General features: G+C 42.2%; 1 protein-coding gene across 6 annotated transcripts; it reads left to right on the top strand.

Annotated features, from left to right (window-relative positions):
* The first annotated feature begins 13,908 nt into the window (after positions 1-13,908).
* On the top strand, positions 13,909-23,081 carry PDP1 (pyruvate dehydrogenase phosphatase catalytic subunit 1). 6 transcript variants are annotated; one of them, XM_032760053.2, is made up of 3 exons: positions 13,909-14,090; positions 14,900-14,934; positions 18,995-23,081. In XM_032760053.2, exons 2-3 carry the CDS (start codon positions 14,904-14,906, stop codon positions 20,650-20,652), a joined length of 1,689 nt encoding a protein of 562 aa, XP_032615944.1. In that variant the 5' UTR covers positions 13,909-14,090; positions 14,900-14,903; the 3' UTR covers positions 20,653-23,081. The 6 variants fall into 6 exon arrangements, with proteins under 6 accessions (XP_032615944.1, XP_032615943.1, XP_032615942.1 ...); XM_032760051.2 differs by lacking the exon at positions 13,909-14,090 and adding an exon at positions 14,547-14,656 and having other exon boundaries at positions 18,995-20,652; XM_032760052.2 differs by lacking the exon at positions 14,900-14,934 and having other exon boundaries at positions 13,961-14,090; positions 18,995-20,652.
* Positions 23,082-23,346: the final 265 nt, after the last annotated feature.

Genomic DNA, 23,346 nt, shown 5'->3' on the forward strand with positions numbered 1-23,346 from the left:
ACAGATAAACTCCTGTTAGATTACTGCCTCAGAGTTCAGATAGAGGAATCCCTATACTCTTTGTAAGCATTTTTTTATTATTTAGTCCTTTTATCATCTTTGTGGTTCTCCTTGAATCGCACTTCAAAGATGACACATTCCAGAAAAGTATGGATATAGTTCAATTCCAGAGAGGCATTTATGTGCAAATCCATGAATAGCTCTGCTATTGTAGGTGCATTGAATGAAGGACACTGGGCACAGTCAGCCTTCATCATGGCCAAGTTAAAGATTCTATTACTGCTGACTTGCTTAGACACCTGAGTCCAATGGCTCATCCCTTCTCTCTTCCCCTTGCAAAATATCAGAGGGGAAAAAAGACCCATATATACAAAGGTCCTTTTTATTTTTTAGCCTAACACCTAGCAATAAGTAGAAGGTTTACATTCATCAGGTCTAATTTTACCTAAACTGTATAAGATTTTATGCGGGGGGGGAATCCTTCCCAAACCAGTTTCATTTCCATGTAGGCAACAGCTGCTTTCCACGACTACAGTTCACATTCTCTACCACTGTGGGTACAAGTTTTCTTTCCTACTACTCACCTTCCCCCTCACTCCCCCAGACAAATACAAGAAAAGCATCAAAAACCAGTTTTAAAAAGCAAGCATAGGCTAGGCGTGGTGGCTCACACCTGTAATCCCAGCACTTTGGGAGGCCAAGGTGGGTCCTTGAAATCCAAAAAGTTAGGAGCCGTGTTATAAATGATTACATTTAAGCTGGAGTTGGAAGAGACATACTCCTATATAAAGGAGTTCCTGCAGTTTGCTTGTCAGTGGCTTCACCACATCTGAGTTAAGGGGAAATTAATCTGCAAGAAAAAAAAAAATGCCTGCTTTTTTTTTTTTTTGAGACAGAGTTTTGCTCTTGTTACCCAGGCTGGATTGCAATGGCATGATCTCGGCTCACTGCACCTTCCATCTCCTTGGTTAGAGTGATTCTCCTGCCTCAGCCTCCTGAGTAGCTGGGATTATAGTCACCCACCACCATGCCTGGCTAATTGTTTTGTATTTTTAGTAGAGACAGGGTTTCATCATGTTGGCCAGGCTGGTCTTGAACTCCTGTCCTCAAGTGATCCACCCACCTCGGCCTCCCAAAGTGCTGGGATTATAAGCATGAGGCACCGTGCCCGGCCAAATTTTTAAAGGCATAAAGACTATGTCTTACTCTTTTCTCCATTTGCAGAACACAGCAAAAACCCTAGAACACAAACATTCGAAGAGTGTTTATCCAATTAGTTTGCATATAACTAAGTCAAATATAAAGAGAAGTTTCTCTCCCTAGACAAAACTGATCACCTTTTTTTGCAAACTGGCATACCACAACAGGCCCTGAAGGGAAGCCCCAAGATGTAAAGAAAGTTATAAGAACATTCAAATACCACAGGCACATAGTAATGGCTCGAGAATTGAAATTGAAATTGAAATTGACCTAATTAGTAAACACCATTGTTCAGAACAGTCTTGGCTAAGTAATAGGGGTTGTGTTTAAACCTTAAGGGTGACATCCATTTATACATACTTCAAGTGGAAATGGAATTTCCAGATGCAGAATAGAATAAGTGCCATCAGAAGATAGCGTAATTGCCAGCTGCAACTGAGATCCTCAGTGTTCATTTATCCAGGTCATTTATTCGTGAGTCATGGATTTGTGGAATGAAAACTGAACACTGAGCCAGCAGTTCCCTGAAACTAGGAAAACAGTAAGTTCTTATTTCCCTGACAAAATCTGGCTACAGTTCAGCAATGCAGTAAAAAATATGCTCCATAAAAATATCTTTATGGATTTTCTCATTACATTGACAATTTCCCCTCATGGGGGGTGGAATCACCAAATACTTGTATCCTCTATATGCATACATTTCCCATGAACATAAAAAGTACAAGGAATAAAATTATAATCAATGGTTTCATACACTACTAAATTCAGAGAATGTAAGCATACATAGTGTTATGTTATTTTTTATTTTTAAGAGATAGGGTCTTGCTCTGTCACCCAGGCTGGAGTACAGTGGTACGATCATAGCTCATTGAAGTCTCAGACTCCTGGACTCAAGGCATCTTCCTACCTTGGCCCCCAAAAGTGCTGGGATTACAGGCATGAACCACTGTACCTGGTCCATTAGCTATTATTTTAACTCCTTAGTGGTATCCAAACATTCAATTGTTTAATGTTGACTGGAGGTTCAAATTTGGACTTACTTTTGGTAGTGATTAAATGGAGATGTGAGGCTACACAAAACTTTATGGATGAAATTGTGGCAGCACTGGCAATTGTAACCAGGGTCAGAGGAAGAAAACTAGAAACCCAGAACATCACCACTTGCTGGTGCTTATTTCCCTAGTTTTCAAGATGAAAGGAATGGGAACAGCTCTGAGAACCAAACTTGAGGCTCTTCTAATCCAACACTTCTGCAAAAGCAGCATCATGTAGGTTCTGCTACATCATGTACTCACTGTGGTTGGCAGCCTCCAAGATGGCCTCCAGTGATTTCTGCTGGAATTCATACCCCTGTGGAATGCTTTCTCAAATTTTACCAGGGTACAGAAGTAATTGTATGTCACTTCCAAGATTGTTGTAAAAGATGCTGTAGCTTCCGTCTTTGTCTCTCTCTCATTGTCTGTCTCTCTCAGATTACTCACTCTGGGGAAAGCAGCTGCCATGTTGTGAGCAGCCCTATAGAAAGGCCCATGTGGCAAGAAAGGAGAATGTTCAGCCATGTGAGAGAGCTGGAAGCATATTCTTCAGCCTCAGCCAAGCCTTCAGGTGACTGCAGCCCTGGCTGATGGCTTGAATGCAAACTCATGAGACCCTGAGCTAGAACCACCCAGGGAAGCTGCTCCCAGGTTCTTGACCCTCAGAAACAGAGTGAGATCAGAAATATTTGTTGTTTCAAGCTAATTTTGGTGGTGATTTGTTATCTAGCAATAGACAATACACCCACTATAATCTTGGGCAAGTTAGATAAATTAAGCCCCTGTTCCTCATCTATAAAGCGAGGACTAATATAAATAAAAATACATTTATATTGCTCTCCTTTATTCCAGAATGAATTTATGACTACTTTTAGGGATATATAAAATAAAAGATAGCATAAGTTAAATGAGAAGTGAGAAGAGAGGCAGAAAAACAAGGAAAACAAGGGTGGGGACATGAAACAGAAACAGAAAACAGGTTTAAAAAACAATATATTGCACACATTCCATAACTGAGTCACAATTCTGGCTCTAAAACTTTGAATAATTCTTTTTACCTCCTCCACCCCTTCAAACACACAGAGATAAAATTATTTATTCAGTTCAGAGTCCAAGAATTTTTAAAAGAATCCAATCACTTCTGAGACTTATAATTATCCTTAGTACTAAGATGGGTGGGAATTTTCCTTGGGATCTGCCCTAAAGCAGACACTGTGTGGAGTACCAGCTGATGCCTTCATACTCATGGGTAACTGCATGAAATGGGATGATACATACAAAGTGTCTCATATCATGCAGGTTCATAATGGGCTCATACAAGGTGCTACTGTAACTATTACTATTCAGTATCAGGTTTTGCCAGTATAACAGCTCACCTCTTAAAAATATTTGCCCTTCACAGGCTAATGCTCTTGACCTTTTTTTTTTTGAGACAGAGTCTTGCTCTGTCACCCAGGCTGGAGTGAAATGGCGCGATCTCAGCTCACTGCAAGCTCTACCTCCCAGGTTCATGCCATTCTCCTGCCTCAGCCTCCTGAGTAGCTGGGATTACAGGCACCCGCCACCACGCCTGGCTAATATTTTTGTATTTTTAGTAGAGACGGGGTTTCACCGTGTTAGCCAGGATGATCTTGATCTCCTGACCTTGTGATCCGCCCGCCTTAGCCTCCCAAAGTGCTGGGATTACAGGTGTGAGCCACTGTGCTTGGCAATACTTTTGACTTTCTATCCTCATACATATTCAAAACAGCCCACTTCAGCCATGAACTTAATGGAAACAATGTGGGAAAAATCCTGGATATTTTGAATATTTTTTCCATATTACTTCCATCTCAATAAGAAAGTTTGACATATATGTCCATCCTCATGGCCACCCATGCACAAAGCTTTAGGCCTCTTTGATACCTTCCCCCTTTTCACCCTTTCTCATTTACCTCGCCAACAAGTCCTGATTTTTTAGTAACATATCTTCCTATCTGTTCTCTCCTTTACATCCTTTCTGCCATCATCTAGCTCTGCATTTTAACTCTTTACACCCACGTTTAGGCAATCACTTCCAGTTACTGCCAATCAGCTATGATGCATATCATTGTCAGGGCAATTTTCTCTTCTTTGATCACAATTCAGTCAAGTGTCAATCTGCATCCCAACTGCAGAATGAGGAAGTCCAACATCCTTGAAATGAAAGACCTTCAAGAATCAAGACCCAGACTCTGCCCAACTCTAACTCCCACTCTTCACCCAACATAGCTCCTCGACTCAGATTGGCTCTCCTCTTGGCCTTTCTGCACTGTGGTTCCCACGTAGAATGTGCCACCACCCTCACCCCCTTTCTGTATCTCAATTAAATTCACTAAACCTAGCTCAGATCCCAGCTCAGAGAATTGAGAGTCCCAGAGTTGGAGGGACTCTTGACGGTCACTCTCTCCAACTCTCAACCTCACCCATGCATCATCCATTTACCTAGCCAACATTTGTTAGCTACCTCTTAAGCCAAGTTAAAAACATATATGATAGATTCAGCCTAGGAAGAGGTCACATCTATACAGTGAGACTGGCCTGCAAATGATGACAATGTGAGTATAAAGTTCAAGACACAAACAAAGTGCTTTGAGAGCACATTCTTTGTCATTTGTTGTCTACATTCTATTGGGGGAATCACCCCCAATAATTCAACATAGGTTCTTTTCTATTTCCCTAAGTGTCAGCTGGTCTGAGAAATAAAGGGAAAGAGTACAAAAGAAACTTTAAAGCTGGGTGTCCAGGAGAGACATCACATGTCGGCAGGTTCTGTGACGCCCCCCAAGCCACAAAATCAGCAAGTTTTTATTAGTGATTTTCAAAGGGGAGGGAGTGTACGAATAGGGTGTGGGTCACAGAGATCACATGCTTCGCAAGGCAATAAAATATCACAAGGCGAATGGAGGCAGGGGGAGATCACAGGACCACGGCGAAATTAAAAACGCTAATGAAGTTTCATGTCCCACTGGGCACACATTGTCATTGATAAATCTTATCAGGAGACAGGGTTTGAGAGCAGACAACCAGTCTGACCAAAATTTATTAGGCGGGAATTTCATCCTCCTAATAGTCCTGGAAGTGCTATGGGAGACCAGGGCTTATTTCATCCCTTATCTACAACCATGTAAGACAGACATTCCCAGAGTGGCCATTTTAGAGACCTAGCCCTGGGAATGCATTCTCTTTCTCAGGGCTGTTCCTTGCTGAGAAAAAGAATTCAGCAATATTTCTCCTATTTGCTTTTGAAAGAAGAGAAATATGGCTCTGTTCCGCCCAGCTCTCAGGCAGCCAGACCTAATGGTTATCTCCTTTGTTCCCTGAGCATCACTGTTATCCTGTTCTTTTTTCAGGGTGCCCAGATTTCATATCGTTTAAACACACATGCTTTACGACCAGTCAGTGCAGTTAATGCAATCATCACAGGGTCCTGAGGTGACATACATCCTCAGTTTACGATGACGGGATTAAGAGATTAAAGTAAAGACAGGCATAGGAAATCACAAGAGTATTGATTAGGGAAGTGATAAATGTCCATGAAATCTTCACAATTTATGTTCAGAGATTGCAGTAAAGACAGGAGTAAGAAATTATAAAAGTATTAATTTGGGGAACTAATAAATGTCCATGAAATCTTCACAATTTATGTACTTCTGCCACGGCTTCAGCCGGTCCCTCCGTTCAGGGTCCCTGACTTCCCACAACAACAGTCTATTTGAATACCTTCAGTAACAGGAAACTCATTGTCTCAAGGGGTAGCTCATTCATTTTCAGAAAACTGTAACCACTTTAAAGTTATCATATTGAGTTTAAATCTAACTTCCACACACTTAATTCTAACTTTTTCTTTTTTCTTTTCTTTTCTTTTTTTTTTTTTGAGATGGAGTTTCACTCTTGTTGCCCAGGCTGGAGCGCATCGGCATGATCTCAGCTCACCACAATCTCCGCCTCTCAGGTTCAAGCAATTCTCCTGCCTCAACCTCCCTAGTAGCTGGGATTACAGGCATGGGCCATTATGCCTGGCTAATTTTGTATTTTTATTAGAGATGGGGTTTCTCCATGTTGGTCAGGCTGGTCTCGAACTCCCGACCTCAGGTGATCCACCTGCCTTAGCCTCCCAAAGTGCTGGGATTATAGGCGTGAACCACCACACCTGGCCATTTTGTTGTTGTTGTTGTTGTTGTTGTTTTTTGAGAAAGAGTCTTACTCTTGCCCAGGCTAGAGTGCAGTGGCCGATCTCAGCTCACTACAACCACTGCCTCTCAGGTTCAAGCGATTCTCGTGCCTCAGCCTCCTAAGTAGCTGGGATTACAGGTACACACCACCACACCTGGCTAATTTTTGTATTTTTGGTAGAGATGGGGTTTTGCCATGTTGGCCAGGCTGGTCTCAAACTCCTGACCTCAAGTGATCCATTTGCCTCGGCCTTCCAAAGTGCCAGGATTACAGGTGTTGAGCCACCGTACCTGGCCTAGTTTTTTCAAACTCTGGTGTTTTCAAAGACAAAGCTAGCTGTCTTTTCATATGACAATCATTAAAGTATTTGAAGAGCATGCCATGAATATCTCTAAACTTCTCATATGTTCTGATTCTAAACTTTTTATCCTGCTGGTAGCCCTCCTCTGGCTACACTGTAGATTTTTTATGCCCTTCAGAGTTTGGTAGGGACTCAACAAGGCAGAATGGAGGGAGTCTATCACCTCCTTTGTTCCTAACTCAACCTAAAATCACATTTAGGTTTTGAAGAGGGAAGGGGGCATTCTCATTACATTGCTGCTTTTAGACAATCAAAATTTCTGGTGACTCTTTTTTCCCTCTCTCACACACCTAAGTGACCTCTAAAATCCTGTAGCAAAAATTTGTTGTTGGTTTTTTTTTTTCTTTTTGTTTGTTTTGGAGTGCACTGGCACAATCACAGCTCACTGTAGCCTCGAGCTCCTGGGCTCAAGTGATCCTCCCATCTCTGCCTCCCAAGTAACAGAGACTACAGATGTGTGCCACCTTGCCTGGCTAATTTTTTAAATTTTGTTGTAGAGACAAAGTCTCAGTATGTTGCATAGGCTGGTCTTGAACTCCTAGGCTCAAGCAGTCCTCCCACCTTGGCCTCTCAAAGTGCCGGGATTACAGGCATGAGCCACCAGGTCCGGCCTGTGACACAAATTTGAATGGCTCATATTGGAGCTTGTTGCTTGCTGCCTTATACTGCTGGTTAATGTCTTTTGCATATATTTAAACTCTCCACCTAAATATTAGGTTTCTTGAGGATAAAAATATTTTTTATTATTCATTTTCCTTTAATAAATATATTAATAAATACATGAGTGTTAAGGGAGAAAAATGCCGTGGTATGCAGAATAATGCCCCCTTTCTCCCAAAAAAAAGATGTCCACATCATAATCCCAGAACCTGTGAACATGCTATGTTACATGGCAAAGGAGAATTAAGGTTGCACATGGAATTAAGGTTGCTAGTTAGCTGATTTAAAAATAAACAGATTATTCTCAATCATCATCATGTACCCAATGTAATCATCAGGATCTTTTTAAAATGAAGAGAGAAGAGGAAGTCAAAAGTCAGAGAGTGGCTGGAAGGTCTACTCTGCTAACATTGAAGATGGAGAAAGGAGCTATGAGCCAAGGAATGTGGGCAGCTTCTCAAAGCTGAGAAAGGAAAGAAAATGGATTCTCCCTTAGAGCCCCCAGAAGGAAACACAGCCCTGCTGATGCCTTGATTTGAGCCCAGTGAGACCCATTTCAGACTTCTGACCTTCAGAACTGAAAGATAGTATGTGTGTTATTTTAGGCTACTGAATTTGTGGTCATTTGTTACAGCAGCAACAGGAAATTCATTTTTAAGTACTAACATTTGGCGTTATTTGCCAGTTATCATTTGGCTAATTCCTAATCCTTACAACACGTTAGATTTTTTAAAAAGTTGAAGTTATTGGGTAAATTTTGAAGGATAAACCCAGAAAATAAGAAGCAGAGCTAGGGTTTGAACTCAAGTGTGTCTGACTCCAACTCATACTCATTCAACAAAACCAGTATGCCTTAAAGAGGGATAAAATCAAAATGCAGATATTGCACCTGAGTATTTCTCCGAATGTTCTGATTAGAATCCCAGAGCCCATCGTTTCTGGCAGAAACTAGATGTATGATTCAATATCTATTGTTAATCTTTAATTCACTGCTTTTTTTCTCTCCTTGAACTTTTCTCTCTCCAGTTGATACTGCTTAAACATAAAAGTAACATTTTGAACTGAATATTAACTTACTGCTTTTAACAAATCAAATTGTTCACTTCAAATCACATTATCAACTATAGTTATATTAGAATGTGAGTTGAATACAGTAGGTATTCACCTACAAATACAGTATCTGTTTTCTAAGGAAAATATGCTTTTATAAGGTGTGATTGGTTCTCCTGATAAACTATATTCAAACCTTGCAGCTCTCTAACAAGAGTGGCTATTCAGTGGTGATACACTTAGCTGTGCAAACTTTACTGCTGTTTATAGACACAATAAGTATGGGTGGAAATTCTCCAATTATAAGGATGCAGTTTGCCCTCAAACCCATAATGAAAATGTAAAACTTTCTTTAGTTTTCACAAAGCTAGAATTAATTAAATCCTAATCCTGACATAAGCCCTTTTGAAATCTAAGGGATATAATAAAAGGTGACATATGCATTTATTCATTCATGAAGTATTTTCATTCACCTGTTGAAACATGTCATTTTCTTTCCCTTCATTTAAAACAAGTCCATTTATTCATCGTTGAGCTCCTATTACACATAGTGATCACTATACTATTACATAATGCCTTAGTGTGCAAGCTCTGGAGTAGATGGCTCCACAACTTCTTACTTATGTGATCCTAGGGCAAATTACCCTCATTGAGATTCAGTTTCCTCTCCTGTGAAATGGATATAAGAAAAATGCCTGCCTCATAAGGAGTCAGTGCACTTAGAAGAGAGAACAGTAGAAAGGAAGCATCTGCTACCTGTTAGTTTTCACTATATGCTAGGCCATGGGTTTGTATTGGTGGGTAAAAAGACATGTTCCCTGTTCTTGAAAAACTTATACTCTAAGTAGTTCAGATAAGCAAAGAATTATAGCTTTTAAAAAGTATGCAAATCAGCCACTACTATTTTTGAGTTCACAGCTTGGGGACTCCTACTGAAGTCTGTAGATTGGCAGGACCTGCTTTTGGGCAGCCATGACTGGCACCCATTGTAAGAAGCGCTCTAGACACACCCCAATGTCTCAGTTCCCCGGAAGCCTGTCCTCTACCTCATACCCTCTGTGCTTTGGGGAATCCACCTACAGAATTATACTGAATAAAAAATTAATCTTGCCAAATTGCCTGATGGCCAGATACTAACACCAACACCTACCTCCCCTTTCATCTCTCCCCTCTTGCCCATACATGTCATCTTTAGTATTTGAAGATAGCCTAACAGGAATTTTTGAAGTATGTGCCAATCTCAGGTCCACAGGCATGCAATCCTCTTGGTAAAGCACTTGAATCCTGCCTGCCAGCCAAGAGCCTTTGGTCCCTCATTTTGCAAGAGAATAAAGCTTTTCCCCCCTTGAACATTCTATTGTCTCATGAATTCTGATGAGAATGGATTCCTTTTCAAATATAAAATCAGACAAATGTGAAAGCATCTAGAACAGTGTCTGGTCCAAAGGAGATGAACCACAGTACATGTTGTTTCTTTTGTATAGATGATTCGTCAATCTCACTGCTAACTCCAAACAAGTTAATTTCAAAGAAGCAACTCCCAACACTGACACGGTAATAAAACAGGTAGCCATTCTTTAGTTACTTAGCAATTTCTTGCTGATTTCCTAGCCAAGACCTCTAGGGAAACAGGTGCTAGAGTATGGTAAACCAGCCTCTTTTCCCTGTGACTGCTGATTTTGGCAAAGGCCACAGTAAATCAGTAACCATCAGGGTGAGGGCATCTCAGACCCACATTCAGGTCTATTTTAAGCTTCTTGGCTGGCACCACTGAGACTGCTGGATCACCTCCATGTTGTCAAAGCTAACCTCCAATACCCCTAAGGGTCTAAGGGTCTTATCACCTGTCCCCAAGAACATCAGGCCAACCTGATCAAGCATTGCTCATTTTCAAATCTGTCCTAGGGCAAATGGATGACTAAATGTTAAGGTTCACATTCAGGAAATGTCATTGCATTTTTGATTATCACAGAAAGCATTTGTGTAAACAGGTGATTTTGCACAGTGCTTTCTTAGTACCATACTATTTTTGAAGCCCCTTCCTCTCTCCTTCCCTACCTTCTCGACAATGATCCTGGGTTGTTTCAGTGCTGCTTTTCAACACTTTCCAATGTTGAAGTATCAACAAGTGCTCTGGTGGCTAAGACAGTCTGGGGTCAACGCAGTAAACCCAAGGACCTGTCCTGGCCCTGGCCAGTTGGCCATGTGATAACAAACAGCACTTCTGAAGCAAGCCCAGTGGGTGGCTAAATGGAGCTCCATCCAGAAACAGGAACAAAGCCAGGCCAGAGGAGAATCAAGGTTGAGATACTAAAGAATCTCCTCCAGTTGTACCAGCAGTTGGTACCTTTGCAGAAGGGTAGTTTATTTATAATATACCTCTCACTGAACCATACAACTTTACAACCAGAGGACAAAACTTATACCTGTAAATGAGATTATTTCAAAGCCATCACTTTAGGAAGGCTTTATTCTGATTTCAAAAACACCTTGGCATTCAATACTTATGTCAAAATTCTTTTGACTATATTTAGTGGTGGCAAATACCAGTTTTTTTGGGAGTGGGTGTTATTTTTAGAAATATCCAGGTCATTCAGAACTAAGAAGAATAAGATGGGAATCAATACTATTCTGGTATAAAACCAAAGTGTTGGTTATAGTAAAACAAGTTGGAGTTTCCTGTGCAGATCTGAAAACAATTTGAAAAGGGAGTTTTAAAAGTGCTCTGAATAATGGCAATGTCAGTGTGGAATAAGGGTTGCTACTAAGGTAACAGCTTTGAAGAGGTCATTTGATATGGATGCTGGACTCTGTTTTTTTTTGGAGACGGAGTCTCACTCTGTTGCCCAGGCTGGAGTGCAATGCTGCAATCTCAGCTCACTGCAACCTCCACCTCCCAGATTCAAGCAGTTCTCCTGCCTCAGCCTCCCGAGTAGCTGGGATTACAGATGCCCGCCACCACACCCGGCTAATTTTTTGTATTTGTAGTAGAGATAGGGTTTCACCATGTTGGCCAGGCTGGTCTCAAAACTGCTGTCCTCAAGCAATCCACCCGCCTAGGCCTCCCAAAGTGCTGGGATTACAGGCGTGAGACACCGCACCTGGCCTGGATGTTGGATTCTTACTACTCTATTTCACAACCATTAAAAAAAAAGCTTTTTGTTTTTTTTGAGACAGGAACTTGCTTACTCGCCTAGGCTGGAGTGCAGTGATGCATCACTGCTTACAGCAGCCTCAGCTTCCTGGGATCAAGCAAGCCTCCTGAGTAGCTGAGACTATAGGCACGCACCACCACACCCAGATAATTTTTTTTTAGATTTTTTGTAGAGATGAGGTCTCTCTATGCTGCTCAGGCTGGTCTCTGGGCTCAAGCAATTCTTCCGCCCCGGCCTCCCAAAGTGCTGGGATTACAGGCATGAGCCCACTAAGCCTGGCCAGGAAAAAGTTGATAAGACAACAGAGAAGTCTAGTATGTACTTCATTTCTGGGTCATAAAGCAGAAACTCTTAAAATTCCACTCATAGCTTCAGTTAAGTGGTCTCCATGTCCACAAAGTAAGGGTTAAGAGGCAGAGATGCTCCATATAAATGAATTTAAACTGATATTCTAAGGTTCTAAGATTCTCCATTCTATTAATAACTTATTAGTACCTAACTATAGAATATGCACTTGGGAGCCTGGGTCTCCTACTTGCTAGGAGTTCTTAATCTAAAGCACTGACCTGGACATGTCGATAATATCAAGAATAGCTAACACTTATGTAACACTACATGCTATGTACTTTCTTAGCAAGCTATATATGTCAACTCTCTTAATACAGCCCTGTTATTACTTTTCACATTTTTATCTTACATGTGAGAGAACTGAGGCAGGCAGAGTTGCCCATGACTACATAGAAAGCTGCAGAGCTGGGAATGGAACCCAGCCAGCTTGGCTCCAGCTGCACTCTTAATCACTAGGCTACACCAGCCTATGCGTCTATGAAGAAGAAACCAGATACATAAATTAAATAATAGGAAAAGGGCAGTGGAGAATATTTGCAATTTATGGGAAGCCCATTTGAGAAGCAAAAAGGAGAGGATGAAGGGAGGCAGATGGACCTGTAAAAACTGGGATGAAGGCCAGATAGAATAGCCACAAAAGTTCCATGGGCAACCTGGGGATGGGCAAAAAGAGTCTCCTCTAGTTTATTTAGAGAACAGAGAATACAGCAACTTGAAAGATCCAGGAGTTATAAAGGACCAGTTTGGGTATATAACGTTCTTTATTACATAAAAAGTAATTCACTCCACATCATTTTGTGAACCTGACTGGCTAGTAAGAAGTTATGTGTAATAAATCAAAGTCAACTTATTGGTGAACACTAGGGAAGATAAGTGCAATGCTCTATCTGCCATCTCCAAGGAAGCTTTCAGAAGCCACTATCCCATAAAAGGAATGTATGGATGTAAGTCACTGAAGAGTCCTCGAAGATATCTTGTTTTACCACAGCCAATACCAATGCCACCTGAAGTCTAATCTCATCTGAAGTGGAAACAATCTCATGGAGCAGAAATGGAGAAATGGGACTTAGAGCAGGGAATGACTTGGATGAAGGTCTTCTGACTCCAAGTCCAGTGTTCTCTCCTTGTAACCATTCAGGGCAACGGAAACAATACTGATTTCAAAACTCCTCAGAGAACGTGAGCACACATCTACGCTACAGAGAGAATTCCCTCATCACAATTCCCTCTTGCTGCTGTCTACGCCTGCTTCCTCTCCCTGGGGCGACAGAAAACATGATGGGCGTTAATGCTCCTGAAATCTGCAACATATCAAACGAACGAAGCAACAGCTACTCTCGAGGTTCTTTGTTACGCCTTGTACCGCAGGCTGGGGTGCGCCGCAGGGAATTGAGGTTCCCGTGGGGCTGGGAGCCGCTCCCACAGCCTACCCTGGGAAGCCCGCACCCAACCGCGAGGCGCAGGGGAGGCTTGGCCGCTGGGCCGGCCACCCACACCACCGCATCCCCGCAGAAGTGCCAGGGATTCGAGGAAGCCTGCACGACAGGGGAGCAGCCCGTTCCTCCGGCCCCACGCACGCGAAGACACTGGAGCCGGCCCAGGCGCCTCCCCTCTCCCGACCCCGCAGCCTGCTCCGCCAACGCCGCCCAGCTCCGCAGACCACCGCTCCTTAGCGCCGCGCAGCCACACCTTCCACTCGCTAGAGGGAGGGGTCACGTGAGGCGGGCCCAGGGAACCAATGGGCGGCTCGCGCCGAATGGAAGGGATTGTCTGACCCCCGTGACGTCACAAAGCTGGCGGGGAGCGCGCTCCTCTTCCGCCCCCGCCCCACCCCCGGCCGCAGCCCTCTCCGCCTCCCCGCCCACTCGTCACTGCGCAGCCAATCGGGAGGCGGAAAGCACTCCGGCCCGAACGTGCGGGCGGGGCAGGGTGGTGGCCCCGCAGGGTAGGGGAGCAGAGTGGGCCGGCCGGGGGTGAGGGCTCGCGCTCCGGGAGCTGCACGGGGCTGCGTGGAAAGCGCGCTGAGCGGTGGCGTCGTTGTCGCCCCCTCCTCGTCGGGAAGAATCGTTTGGTCTCCTGCCGTGCCCGGTTCGTATTCCCTACTCCCTGCCACGAGCCGCCCCATCCGGGATCCTCCACCCGTCCAAAGTTGTGAGGGGGCGCCGGGCGTGCTCGCGGATCGGCGGCTGCGGGCGTGCGGAGGGCGGGACGAGCCCTGGAGCGCCAGGTGCGCGCCGGGCGTCGGGGCTGTGAGGCGGGCGCGGCGGCGCTGGGGGCCGTCGGCGGGCTGGGGACGGGGGCGGGGCCGCCGTGCAGCCCTAGCGTCTTCCGGCCCTTGCGCTCCGGCTGTCAGCACGAAGGGCGCCGCGGGGCCCGCGGCAGAGTGAGCTGTAGGGAGGCTGTAGGGCTGCGGCACTGCCTGAGGGTCTCCCTGACGCACCCCGGGTCCGGGCTGGCCCCGCTGGCAGCCTGACGCCGGCCGTCCCCTGTTCGTCTGGACTGAAACGGGCACCCGTGGGGCGGGGCCGGGCCGGGCGGGGCTGCAGTCCATGGGCTTCGCGCCTCGGCTGGATGGAGGGGCTGGCCCTCGGGGCGCGCCCCTGCTCGCGCCTGGGCCCCGCTGCCTTGGGCTTGGCTCTGCCTCCCCCAGCGGGGTGGGTTGGTTTGGTTGGCTTCCTTGTTCTCTCCACCCCTTTATCCCTCCTCCATCCTCTTCCCCCCACCTCCCAGCCCATTCACCGGGCTGGAGCGAGACCTCGCCCCTCCTCCGCTCCCGCCTCCCCGCCGCCGCCTCCTCTAATGAGCATCTCTGCCTTGCTTTCAATGGGCCGGTGCTGCTGTCGCTGCTGCTGCCCGCGCGGGTTGTGGATGTTGTCGGCTCCGTGTTGTGATGACAGGAGAATGTGTGTGTGTCCCGGGCCCAGACGAATTGGTAGGTATTCACTTAACTACCTGCGTTGGGTACCCAGGAAGGATGGTGACAGATTTTTGTGTATGGATGGTTTTAGATGGATCAGCGTGGTATTAAAGGATGAGATAGATTGGAAAAAGGGACAAAGGCGTCTTGGATTGGGATAGCTTTGATGCCTTTGTGAGTACAATTTTTCAGGTAGCGACAAAGGAAACTAATCAAACAAGTACTGGCATGGTGCTTCGTATCATTCATTTATGTAAAAATATAGCAGGAGCTGTGAAATGGCTAGGCATTTCCAGAAAAATGTTGAAAAATCGCGGATGGTCTTTTTGTAGAGTGTTTAATGCAATCGGATTACATAAACTGGAGTTCTGACACATTAAATGATTAGCATAGCTTTTCTTTTTCATTTACATCAGAAGCTTTGCAAAGCTAAAGGGCTCCGGAGTCGGTGCCTTAATAGCATTTGCTAATTAATTTGGTCCGTGGGTCTATTGTTGGAGTGGAAAAAATGTCTTGGCACAGGCTCTGCTAAGCACATCAGTAAGAATGGACGGGTCTCTTTCCTGTTTCTGGTTGCAGTGCATCTTTCTTTATTAGTCATTGGCAAAATCAGCCAAATCTGCCTGGGATGAATATGCTGCATACAACGTGGCTGAGTCTAGATCATGGAATAGGAACTTTTCCGTGAAAATTGTGATCAGGAATAACTTGCAAATTTGACACTGCTCTGTTTTACCAACAGTTGTACCTGGATGCTGTTCTTACTGCCTGATCAAGAGCCTTCTACACTAATTTAACAAGCTTGTCAGCAAAAGTTATGATGTAGAGGGTTTTCTTGTTGTTGAATCAGTGGATATTCTGAAGGATATTAAGAGTTTTTCATTGCTTACTTATTTATGAAAGCATTTGAAAGTACTTTGACTCCCAAGGGTATCTGATCTGATGGAGAGAATATATCACTTGTACCGATGCGGATAGAACGCTCATTAATCACAGCACAGTTTTCATAAATTCCAACTTCCCTAGGAATTTTGTCTTTTGAAGGCATGTTGGAAGTTGGGGCATTAGGATATAATCTCAGTCCATGTGCTAAGCCTCTGCATAACTGAAAGATAGAGTCAATAAAATTCACTCTCTCATTTTTTTGTTTTTAATCTGAAGAACTTTTGCCCTGAAGGGAAAAATGTAGTGGAGAATTTGTTTGATGTTTGAACATAAGTATTATTAAAAGCACCTGCTGTGTGAATCATTAGCTTTTTGTCACTAGATTTCATTCATTTTGCAGTCAATTACAAAAGTAGAAAAGATGTCAAACCAAGCTGGGTGCAGTGGCTCACGCCTGTAATCCCAGCACTTTGGGAGGCTGAGGCGGGTGGATGGCCTGAGGTCAGGAGTTCGAGACCAACCTGACCAACATGGTGAAACCGCGTCTCTACTGAAAATACAAAATTAGCCGGGCAGGAGAATCGCTTGAACCCGGGAGGCGGAGGTTGCGACGAGCTGAGATCACGCCATTGCACTTCAGCCTGGGCAACAAGAGCAAAACTCCCCCCCCCGCCCCCCCCCCCCCGCAAAAAAAAAATGTCGAAGCAAAGGAATTTAAGGAAAGTGCAGGTTTCCTGGACTTGTTATTCCTTAATTAAACAATCAAACCCTGTTATGCATCTATCAACCCTCCCTCCCCCCACACACAAATAGTATTTTGAGTCAATTTACGTTCCCTACAGGCACATTTTCATTGTTTTTTTCTGTAAGATTCTTAAGTTTTAAAGAAAGAGCAAATGCAGTCATAAAATTATGAAGAAAAATTCATTAAGATTACATTAGTTTACATTTTTAATGATAGAAAACCTTTATACAAAGCACAAAATGAGTTGATACGCTTTCTGCATGCAAACCTAAAAAGAGATACGGTTTAAGTATGGAAGCCACTGTCATGTGGCCCAACATTGAGCACATCTTCTGGCTCAGTCATGTACACTTAACCTCTGGATGACTTTCAGGTATTCAGTTTGAATTGCTTTTATTTAAATGGTTACTCCTGATGGATTCCTGTTTTTCTGGAATTTCTGTTTTTCATTAGTGCATTTCAGAATGCTTTTTTAGTTACGGATTCTTATTTCCAAAATTTTAGCCATTACTTTCTATTGCCTGATCTTGTCTTCATTTTCGTAAACAAATCCCTTCTTAGATAGTGCAGTTAAAATGATGGTACTTTCTACTACTTGCAGAAGAGAATCTGTGTGGCTGGCTTATGCCTTGCATATTACAGAAACAAACAAGAATCAGTGATTATCAGTGTTTAGTTTTCTTTACTTCCCTCTACCCCGATTTATCACTTTTTCTCAAATTACTCTTCAAAAAAGGTACATGAAAATAATATATAGCTAACACTTGCTATGATATTTGTTTAGTCGTGGGAAGGAATAGTTGCTATTAACTCAGATGGTTTTATTTTCCGTGTTCCCTTTTGTTTATTGCATTTGTTTATTTAAAGTATTTCCAAAGTGTTTCTTTATAGTACAAATGACTATTTTGAAGCAGTATCTCAAGAATTCAGAGAAAATATATGTTATTGAGGAAGAAGAGGGATTTTTTTCTCGCCTAAATTATCTAGATTAATGATATATTCATTAAACTTCCCAAATAAATGCCCAGAAATTATTTTCAGTGCGTATGGTGAGTGATAGGATTTTTTTTAAGTTTGTAATTATATTGCTGTACCTTTTCAGTCCAAACCTTAGGCTATTATTTGACTATACTGCTTCCCTGGAGCAAGTAAATACCTTTTTTTTTTTTTTAATGTGAGAGAAAACATTTTTGGTCTTTTAAAATTTATTTTTAATTTACAATTGACACATAATATATTATATATTTATGGGGTACAATGTGATGTTTCAGTGCATGTATATATTGGTAGACATTGTGTAATGATCAAATCAGAGTGATTACCATATCCAAGGAAACATTTTTCTGGGGGTTAATTCTACTTTGGATCCATAGTAGATGAAAATACTTCTATGGGTTTTCCTTATAGCTGCTAAGCAGGGAACATTGTTAGTAGGTAAATTAAGTTCTAGGGCTGAAACCATTTATGTTACTAACAAAGCTTTAGAGCTGCAATACTTAAACTTTTTTTTTTTTTTAAATCATGAAGGACACGGTAGAATTCAACAGTGAATAAATGAAATCTGAATTTTATTTAAAAGCCTCACTTCCATAAGCATAAAGGCATGAATCCTAGAAGAGCCTTAGATAGCATCTGCTCTGTTGTGTTCCTTTACAGGTTAGAAGAGTGAGACTCAAAGATGTGAGCTGACTTTTCCAAGATTACTTGGGAGTTGGTGGCAGACCTATGCCCGTTAGCCTGGCAAATTGCCACAGTGGTCTACAGAAGCAAGTTTTGCAAGACCATCTACTGGGGTACAGGAGAGAAATACTGGAATTTCTTTTTTTATTTAATTATGTGGAAATTTTTCTGTATATGTTACAATGCATATTACTGTAGTCATATATGTATATGATGTACAAGTAATTCGTAAATACACATATGTTTGGCTGCATCTTAACACTTCTGGTCATAGCCATGTGTAATCATGCCAAAAATTGACCACAGGTATATGTAAAGGGGCTTCATAAATGGAAGAAGTCCCTGTGTAAAATGGGAGATTTCAACGCATTTTTTAAGGATAGGGAGGGAGAAGGATGATTGGTCAGGTAGACGGCAACTGCATAATGTTATATAACCTTCATCTCCTCAGCTTTCCCCAGCCAAATCTGTTGTACATTCTGCACAGTTTGTACTGCACAAAGAAGGACAAAGAAAAGAGAAAATTGAAGTTTGAGTATAGGAGCCAGGAGTTCAGTCGTGGTTCCACGAATGATTGGGAGTTGTGCCTGCCAGAATAAACCCTGTAGAAATAGTACATGATGTGTGTATAAAATGTAGTACCTTCTAGCAAAGGCTTAACATGTAGATTGACTTGCTTAATATTTGTTATAAAGGCAAAGCTAGATTAAGTATCCTGAAATGTAACTCTTTTCTTTGTGTACATCTGTCTAATTTGCTGTCTAGGAATCCCAGTCAGAAGTTCCAGCCTGCCACTGTTCTCTGATGCCATGCCAGCACCAACTCAACTGTTTTTTCCTCTCATCCGTAACTGTGAACTGAGCAGGATCTATGGCACTGCATGTTACTGCCACCACAAACATCTCTGTTGTTCCTCATCATACATACCTCAGAGTCGACTGAGATACACACCTCATCCAGCATATGCTACCTTTTGCAGGCCAAAGGAGAACTGGTGGCAGTACACCCAAGGAAGGAGATATGCTTCCACACCACAGAAATTTTACCTCACACCTCCACAAGTCAATAGCATCCTTAAAGCTAATGAATACAGTTTCAAAGTGCCAGAATTTGATGGCAAAAATGTCAGTTCTATCCTTGGATTTGACAGCAATCAGCTGCCTGCAAATGCACCCATTGAGGACCGGAGAAGTGCAGCAACCTGCTTGCAGACCAGAGGGATGCTTTTGGGGGTTTTTGATGGCCATGCAGGTTGTGCTTGTTCCCAGGCAGTCAGTGAAAGACTCTTTTATTATATTGCTGTCTCTTTGTTACCCCATGAGACTTTGCTAGAGATTGAAAATGCAGTGGAGAGTGGCCGGGCACTGCTACCCATTCTCCAGTGGCACAAGCACCCCAATGATTACTTTAGTAAGGAGGCATCCAAATTGTACTTTAACAGCTTGAGGACTTACTGGCAAGAGCTTATAGACCTCAACACTGGTGAGTCAACTGATATTGATGTTAAGGAGGCTCTAATTAATGCCTTCAAGAGGCTTGATAATGACATCTCCTTGGAGGCACAAGTTGGTGATCCTAATTCCTTTCTCAACTACCTGGTGCTTCGAGTGGCATTTTCTGGAGCCACTGCTTGTGTGGCCCATGTGGATGGTGTTGACCTTCATGTGGCCAATACTGGCGATAGCAGAGCCATGCTGGGTGTGCAGGAAGAGGACGGCTCATGGTCAGCAGTCACGCTGTCTAATGACCACAATGCTCAAAATGAAAGAGAACTAGAACGGCTGAAATTGGAACATCCAAAGAGTGAGGCCAAGAGTGTCGTGAAACAGGATCGGCTGCTTGGCTTGCTGATGCCATTTAGGGCATTTGGAGATGTAAAGTTCAAATGGAGCATTGACCTTCAAAAGAGAGTGATAGAATCTGGCCCAGACCAGTTGAATGACAATGAATATACCAAGTTTATTCCTCCTAATTATCACACACCTCCTTATCTCACTGCTGAGCCAGAGGTAACTTACCACCGATTAAGGCCACAAGATAAGTTTCTGGTGTTGGCTACTGATGGGTTGTGGGAGACTATGCATAGGCAGGATGTGGTTAGGATTGTGGGTGAGTACCTAACTGGCATGCATCACCAACAGCCAATAGCTGTTGGTGGCTACAAGGTGACTCTGGGACAGATGCATGGCCTTTTAACAGAAAGGAGAACCAAAATGTCCTCGGTATTTGAGGATCAGAACGCAGCAACCCATCTCATTCGCCACGCTGTGGGCAACAACGAGTTTGGGACTGTTGATCATGAGCGCCTCTCTAAAATGCTTAGTCTTCCTGAAGAGCTTGCTCGAATGTACAGAGATGACATTACAATCATTGTAGTTCAGTTCAATTCTCATGTCGTAGGGGCATATCAAAACCAAGAATAGTGAGTGGCTCTTTCACTGGCAATTCTCAAATGATACACATTTAAAGGGCAGATTTTTTAAAAAGATACTACTGTAATAAACATTTCCAGTTGGTCGTTCTAAGCATTTACCCTTTTGATACTCTAGCTAGTCAGGTACTCCAAATTGACTGCAGCAGGGTGGCAGGGTCAGGAGAGTCTGGTTCTGCCTAGCTCAGATTTCATGGCACCTGCACTTGAAGCAAGTCACTTCTTTATCACAGGTGTCTTGAAACATTGGCTTCTTTTACCAACCTGAGAAAATTAGGATGACGTGGCAAATAAGATCTTGAATAGGCCAAAAGCGAGTATCTTACTGTGTGTAATCTCTTGGTTAAAGTGAAGAAACAGTACTGTTCACACCTGCAGACCCCTTTCTTCACTGAGATGCCAGTGTACATGAGAACATATATTTATTGCATGATTTTCTAGGTACACAGTCTATGCATTATTCATATACATTTATTTTAGCCTGAAGTGGTTTTCAAATCCAGTTCTTCAAGCCATAAATGACCAAGATCCAAGCAATCTGAATTTGTTTTTGTGATTATTTGACTGGAATGCTTCTTAAGTGGAATAACGATACTCGTTATTCACCCGATTTCCTAATGTGATTGAAACATTTTCTATTTTGCCACACAGTTGGAGACAATAAGGGTTTTTAGTTTTATCTACTCTTCTATTGAAGTTAAATAAAGAAAAAAAGATTTTTTATTTGTATTAATGAAAAGCTTTAGTTTAAAATAAGGAGATCCAGAATAAAAAGAAGAGACTGATCTCTTCAATTATTGTCATCTGTAGCCACCAGCACATCACTCTTTTGTAATCCCCAAAGGCTTGGCATGCCATAAGTGTGTGGTGGGTAGACTGCTGCCGGGGAATCGTACTTCTTATTTAGTAGTGATAAGACTTTTCATTATTTTTGGAATTTTAAAGATGACATAAATAAAATAAGTTTAAATATCAGTTTGGGGAGTAAGATTTAATATTGCCATCGGGTATTGAGACAGGAGAAAGTTTTTGTTTTTCTCCATTTAGACATAGGTCAATTAAAATATTTGGGTTTAAAATGACTAAATGCTTTAAACATATTGTAGCTTAAGATATATGTGTTAAGATATATACATGAGAAACTTTAAAAGGTAACTACTGTGCATGCCTGATGCTTAATAGAACACTTAGTGGCATCAAATGTTTGCAGCAGTCTCCATAATTATATTCATTCCCTTCTAATACTGTATCAATGTAAATGAAATAAATATATTCAAATTGGCTTTTTGGGAGCTTATTTGATATGCATCAAATGGCATTTTGTTCCTGTGTTTAATAGTGATCTGTATACAGCTGTGCACATATTTTCATCACTTATTCTAGCATCACTGTTAAAAAAATGGCTGTGATTATGTTTGATATTCACCTGGATTTTAATACAAGCCAATATCAGCTTCCCATTGTGTAATAACTTGGGTGTTTAGGAGTCTTTTCACATTTTGGGGGGATATGAACTAGATGTTCAAGGACTCCTTCTGGACTGTGGATACTGAATCAGTGTACTATTGGCTGCAGAATTTGTTTAAATTGAAAATAGACTCAGGAAGATTGCTGCTCAGAATATCATATAATGTTTATTTTTTGAGGTGTTTTTGTTTTTATTTGTGTGTGTGTGTTTTTTTTTTTTTTTTGAAGTCAGCTTGGAACTTTTTTCCCGGGCAGTATTTGGGAGAGGGAAAGGCTGTACTATATATTTATTTCTAAATGTTTTGACTGGGCCTTTTTGTTTTAATGAAATATGTGGACTGCTCTAGCAAACCCTATTTTCAGCTACTATTTGAATGTTCTTGAACACCACCACTAAAGAGTTTCATATTGTACACCAAATAATGTCTCATCTCTATAGTACAGGGAATATAAAATTGGTTTCCTGTGGTCATGATCAAGATAGTAGTATTATTACACAAGAAACTTGGTCTGCAGTCTGGAAGCTGGTCTACTCTATAGAAATGAAAATGCAGCATGGAGTTGACATTGTGGAAATGAAAGTAATTGGGTATTAGAAATCTGAAAGTACTGTCATCTGAAAGCAATTGTGATTTTATTGTAATTGGTTGTCACTGTTATACGGTGTCTAGAATTAAAGAATACATGTAAACTTTCATGGTATTTAGCCTTTCTTAAATTTTTTTAAAATTTAAACTTTCTAACCTATGTATTCAACTTCTGTATTTATAGTTAATCAGTGGTTCATGTTATATAATACACTCTTAACTAGTTAAATGGAATGTTGGTATGGTACAGAGTACCATATTGGTGAGAAAACTGTCTTATAAAAGATGTATATGTGTGAAGACATGAAAGTTTAATGTACAGAATGGTTGGAGAAATGCCCAGGGTGAATTAAAGCTTCATATCTGCTTTCTGAATGTCCTGTGTTGGTTTTTAATAACAAGATTGATTAGATGCTTCCTATGCATGGTAGATTATATTTAACTTTAGGACCCAGTAGATACATAGTACTTCAAATTTGTTAAAATTGAGGTAAAATTTTTTTTTTTTTTTTTTTTTTTGAGATGGAGTCTCGCTCTGTCACCCAGGCTGGAGTGCGGTGGTGCGATCTCATCTTACTGCAGTCTCTGCCTCCTGGGTTCAAGCAGTTCTTCTGCCTCAGCCTCCCAAGTAG

This window comes from Hylobates moloch, unplaced genomic scaffold, assembly GCF_009828535.3.
Source record: "Hylobates moloch isolate HMO894 unplaced genomic scaffold, HMol_V3 SCAFFOLD_9, whole genome shotgun sequence".
NCBI classification, from domain to species: Eukaryota; Metazoa; Chordata; class Mammalia; order Primates; family Hylobatidae; genus Hylobates; species Hylobates moloch.